Source organism: Trichogramma pretiosum, unplaced genomic scaffold, assembly GCF_000599845.2.
Source record: "Trichogramma pretiosum strain Unisexual culture from Peru unplaced genomic scaffold, Tpre_2.0 scaffold2, whole genome shotgun sequence".
NCBI lineage: Eukaryota > Metazoa > Arthropoda > Insecta > Hymenoptera > Trichogrammatidae > Trichogramma > Trichogramma pretiosum.
Window position 1 is genome coordinate 4,564,016 of NW_019641687.1, and position 5,217 is coordinate 4,569,232.

General features: G+C 44.8%; 1 protein-coding gene across 1 annotated transcript; it reads right to left on the reverse strand.

Moving 5' to 3' along the window:
• Positions 1-1,193: 1,193 nt before the first annotated feature.
• Positions 1,194-4,079, reverse strand: LOC106658728 (protein escargot-like). Its single transcript, XM_014380815.2, has 2 exons — positions 3,662-4,079; positions 1,194-3,412 (listed from the first exon to the last, which is right to left on the reverse strand). Exons 1-2 carry the CDS (start codon positions 3,780-3,782, stop codon positions 1,893-1,895), a joined length of 1,641 nt encoding a protein of 546 aa, XP_014236301.1. The 5' UTR covers positions 3,783-4,079; the 3' UTR covers positions 1,194-1,892.
• Between the last annotated feature and the right edge of the window lie 1,138 nt (positions 4,080-5,217).

Consider the following 5,217-nt stretch of genomic DNA (forward strand, 5'->3'; position numbering starts at 1 on the left):
CGCTCACAGTGCTAAAATTCATTTGAATCTCTCAAATAGCGCCGTGTGCGAGCATTATAGATTTATAGGTAGCCCAAGTGAAACGGAAAATGTTTATAAAAGCACCGCCTATGCGCGTATAATATATTGAATTTTTGCGTGCAATTGAATGCTTAAACACACGCACGCGTATATATGTGTCTGCATGTGTGTGTATTTGTGCAGAAGTGCACACGGACTCGACGTATACACGCGTTGTATGCCGCAGTTTACATATTAAATACGCGCGCGTATCTTTAATATGCTTAAGAATCGAACGTGTCGCTCCGAGGTAAATTATTGCTCGAGCGCGAAGCGTAATTTATATATATCCAGTGCAGCAGCAGCAGCAGCAGCAGCAGTGCCTTTTCATGCGCGTTGTTTACTCGACTGCGCGCGCAACGACTCCGGCATATGGCTTTTATACGTTATATGTGTGTAATGCTCGCGAGGAGACTCGCAACGATCGACGAGCTAATTTTGTTGAACCGCGATGTAATATGCCGCGCGCGCGCCGATCGATGACCGTGACGCCGATGGATCGTAGCAGCAGCAGCAGCAGCGTCGATTCGACTTTGTTTACGAAAATCAGGAGAAATATATTTATCCATATTCCGGCTGAGTACGAGAGAGACTTGTCGCGACGATCGTTATGAAAAATCCCATTAAATTTTACTCTCTCGAGGCTCGGATTACCTGGCACGATTCGTTTATTTCAAACAATTCTCATTTAACGAGTGGTAAATTCTTTTTTTTTTGGTAAAAAAATTATTTTCTTTTTTTTCATTCATTTTTGGAATCTCAAAGTTATAATGATTGGATAGGGAAAAGTTTTTGATTGATAAAACAGATGATTTATAATTTGAAATACTTATATTTTATTTCTTTTCTGATATAAAAATATCTATTTTGCTATATGCATGTTTAATAACTAAAATCTATATGTACATGATTTTTTTATCGCTTTAAATTAATGGTACAGTCGCATATATATAAATATAATTTTTACATCAGTAATGCATTGTGTCGTACAGATCAATTAAACGCTGCGGCATTTTAAGTCAATTAAAATGCGAAAAATCATAAATAAACCAATCTTTTGCTGCTTTTCTTTCATTTTTTTTTATACAATATATAAAAATTTGTTACACTTATTTACTAAAAACATGACTAGGTATGAACATGTAAATTTGCCATTTGCTCAAAGAAATTAAAATGATACCTCTTCAGCGAGACGTGCTCATATTAATGAAATTGTCGAATGAATTTTCAAAGCACACTTGTTAATTTTTCCTTACACGCATTATTACTAGGTGCGAAAAAATTGAAAAAAAGCATGAATCGAAAAAAATCTTAACGTTATAGCTATGACAAATTTTATATTTTTTGTTAGGAAAGCAATGCATTTTTTTAATTCGTTTTATTTAATTAACACACGAGGAAATCTAATCGAAGAACAGTCATGGCACGACAGTTTCACGGCTAAAGAATTGCTTACACGCATTCCTAAGACAGATAAAAGAAAGAAGAAAAAAAATAGTATAGTAGCATTACGCGACGAGAAAGAAGAATAAAAATAGATTGTGCACCATTCTATGAAAGAAATCCCTAATACTAAAATATGAAAACTTTCTCTCTTTTTTGTTAAATTACAAGACCAGAAGCTTCTAAACACACTGTCGATGATACGATTGTAGCGCATTCGCGTTAAAGTCTTTCGTCTCTCATTTGATTATTATTTTTGTACTCCACCAGCTTGCCCTTTTTTTTTGTCGTAGTCTTAATATCGCTCGCCCACTATGTACAATGTTCTTTGTGTTTTTTCGTTAAAGGCACTTTGAATGTGTAGAATTTGTTTTTGACTCGATAGCCGCTCAGCAGCCGTAGATAGCACTGTTAACCGAGGAGACGACACCAGGGCAGCCGCCCTCCTGATGCTTCGTCAGTAGAGACATCCTCGAGAAGGTCTTCTTGCACGACTCGCAGCAATACTTCTTCACGTCGCTGTGGGTCTGCAAGTGAGCCCTGAGATTGCTCCTGTCGGCGAAGGCTCTGTGGCAGTGCTGACAGCTGAAGGGCTTCTCGCCCGTGTGCGTGCGGATGTGACCCTGCAGCAGCCAAGGCCTCGAGAAGGCTTTGCCGCAGGTCTCGCACTTGCACGGCAGGGTGTGGGTGCGGATGTGCATCTTGAGGGCGCCCAGGGTCATGTAGGTCTTGGTGCAGTACTTGCACGAGAATACCTTCTTGGGCATGCCATCGGCCGCGGCGCAGTGGAACTGTTGGTGCTTGGTCAGTCCCGAGTGGGTCGAGTAGGTCTTCTGGCAGGCGTCGCAAGTGTACTTGGCGCCCTGGGGCCTGTCACCAGCGCTCCTCGGGCTGCGCTCACTCACATTATTAACACGTTCACTGCTGACACTACCGTTGGACGAGCAGCCGCTGTCGCTGCCGGGCGACGACAGGTCCTCGGGCGAGATCGGCGGCGGCGAGCACATGGACATGGTCGTGGTGCTGCTCGTCGGCGACATGCTCATCGCGTCGACGGGCGCGCTGGGCCACTGCGTGTGGAAGATGCGCGCCACCGGCTTCTGAATCGACTGCGTGGAGACGGTCGACGAGGCCGGCGAGGCGGCGCCGCTCGTGTGATGATGGGGGCTGCTGCCCAGCGCCGACACGGGCAGAGGCGGCGAGAACGACGCGTGATAATCGCCGGACGAGGCCGGCGAGAAATACGAGTAGGGATATCGTGGCAGCGAGGCTGGATGGAAGCCGCCGTCCTGCGCCACGGCCGCAGCTGCCGCCGCCGCCGAGTAGTACGACGGGAAGTTTCCGTAGAACGGGTGCGGATGCGGATGTCTCCACTGGGAGTAGTGCGGCGTCGTGAGCTGGTCCACGTCCAGGGGCGACCTCGGCGCCATGAAGTGCATGGGTGGCGGACTCGCGTGCTGAATGACTTCGACTCGGCCTTTCTTCGCGATCGGCTGGATGGCCGCCGCTACCGAGGACGCTACTCGCGACTTGGCGCTGTACATGTGCTGAGGCGGAGACAGAGGCGCGGGATGGAACATCGGGCTCGCGTAGTGAGGGTATTGAGGCAGGCTGGTCTCGGGCGACGGGGGTGGCGACAGGAACGACGATTTCGGGCTCTCGGCGATCTTGGCCATTTTCGCTGGCGACGGCTGATGCTGTTGCTCGATCGCTGTTGCCGCCGACTTGTTGTTGTTGTTGTTGTTGTTGTTGGCTTCCGGCGATGCTGGTGGCGAAGGTGAGAGGATTTTGTTTATCGACAGGGAGGGCGATGCCGAGCGTTTGCGCGAGGTCTTGCTCAGATCTTCCGGTTTCGTGCTTAAGTTTTCCGGCTCGGATGCTGTGTCGGTCGATGAATCGAATTTTTCGTCTGCAAAAAGAAATAAACAAATCGAAACGATTAAATACAATTCTAGATTCAGTTAATTTTTTTTTTTTTTTGATTTTATCCAAATATTTATAGCAGTCTTCGGACTTGGGAAAAAATTGATCGTTGGTATCAAATGGCAGAAAAGTGAAATTCGAAATTTGACTCGTGAGAATTTTTTTTTTCCCGAATATTGAGATTTCCGTAAAAACTTTGAGAAAAAATAATGTAAAGTTGAAAATCGATGCCTACCTTCGACGCTGCTCTCTGGACCATCGTCGTCGATCTCGACGTTCACTGGCCTCTTCTTCAAGGGGCAGTGGCTGTAGCTATTGTTCTTTTTCTCAAAACTTTTCGACATTTTGTCGGTCATTTTGATTGAGTTTAACGATCGAAAGCCAGAACTGCTTAATCGATCGAAACGACGAGAGGAAAACTTTGTACTATATTTTTCACAGCACAAAGAATTATTTTTCACTGATTTTTTTCTTTTTCACTTATAAAAACGTCGAGAACTTTTTTTCGTCACTTGCACACATGTAGCTTTTCGTACGTAGCACAAGTATACTTCGATGATGATCGCGTTGATTGAGTTTCGCTGCGAATGAGTCGCTGCTCGTTTTTGCAGGGAATGACGAGGATGCGTGCGTGTGTTCACCGCTCGACGAATATCGTGAAACTGCTGAGCTCCCCAGACGACCGATCGGCTTTTATAGCTCCGGCCTCGGGCCCCCACGCGAGCGCCGCCGCAGCTGTGCCGACGAGCACGCGCTTGGTTCGTACTCGAGGCTTGGCCACGCCCCTCGACCAATACGACGCGGCTTATCGGCTCGGCTCCCTACTTTCCAATGCAGGTTCGTACCGGGCTCGGGTGAATTCTTGCTTGTTTAGAATCTTTAGTGCACACGCGACGCTGGCTCGATGCGCTACACCCGCTGCATCCGCTCGCCCGTCGCCTTTGTACTTTTTTTTAAGCGATCAACAGTGTATATCACTGTGTATACTGAATACGGAGAAGTCCAATGGAATGAGTAATTAGAAGCTGATACTGATGCACATATGCACCGGAGCCTTCTTTTGACTCTGACCATCATGCTCTTTGTAGTTTCCGTAAACATAATATTTCCCGCTTGTCACAGTTTGCGGAAAGGGCAACCACCGGGGTTGCATTTGCTATGTATCATTTTCTAAGCCTGTATTTCGAGTATTTTCTGTTTCCGTTTGTCTGCTACATAAAATTTGATGCGCTACATAAAAAAGTAAAGATACTAGTGCGTAACAATACACATATGGACCCTAGATATAAGATAATTTAGTATAAAAATGCAGTACAACTTGAGCTATACGCATAAATTTATATACATTTTTCCCTTTCACCAAATAAAATGACACCTAGTCTGCATTGAAACGTGCGGATGCATGCGTGCTTCAATTGTTCTTGGTATTAAAGCAGCTTTGTGTAATGAGATCGATATACAGCTCTGTTCTGATTTGTCCCATTTACATATCAAATTTCATTTTTCAATAGCCGTACAGGTAAAACCAAATATTTTATGAATGTATAGTAATTTCAATCGGAATAAAGTTGCAGTATGATTTCAGGTAAACATAAGATTTTAATTATTTTCTCATAGTCACTTCAACCGAAACCCACTGTAATGAATTTAACTTTTAACTTGTAATATCAGAAGCTAAGAAATCAGTGCTCAGATTAACCTACTCAATCAGGTACAAATACATAAAAAATTTCGAAAATAGAGCGTCTATCCACAGCTCATCTCACGTGCATCAAAAGTAAATGCTGAGTC

Excerpts from the sequence above, each read along its gene's own strand:
- LOC106658728 (XM_014380815.2), bottom strand. The coding sequence starts at position 3,782 with ATGACCGACAAAATGTCGAAAAGTTTTGAGAAAAAGAACAATAGCTAC. Across the intron at positions 3,413-3,661 it reads TCCAGAGAGCAGCGTCGAAG|ACGAAAAATTCGATTCATCG; the intron begins GTAGGCATCGAT and ends TTCTTTTTGCAG.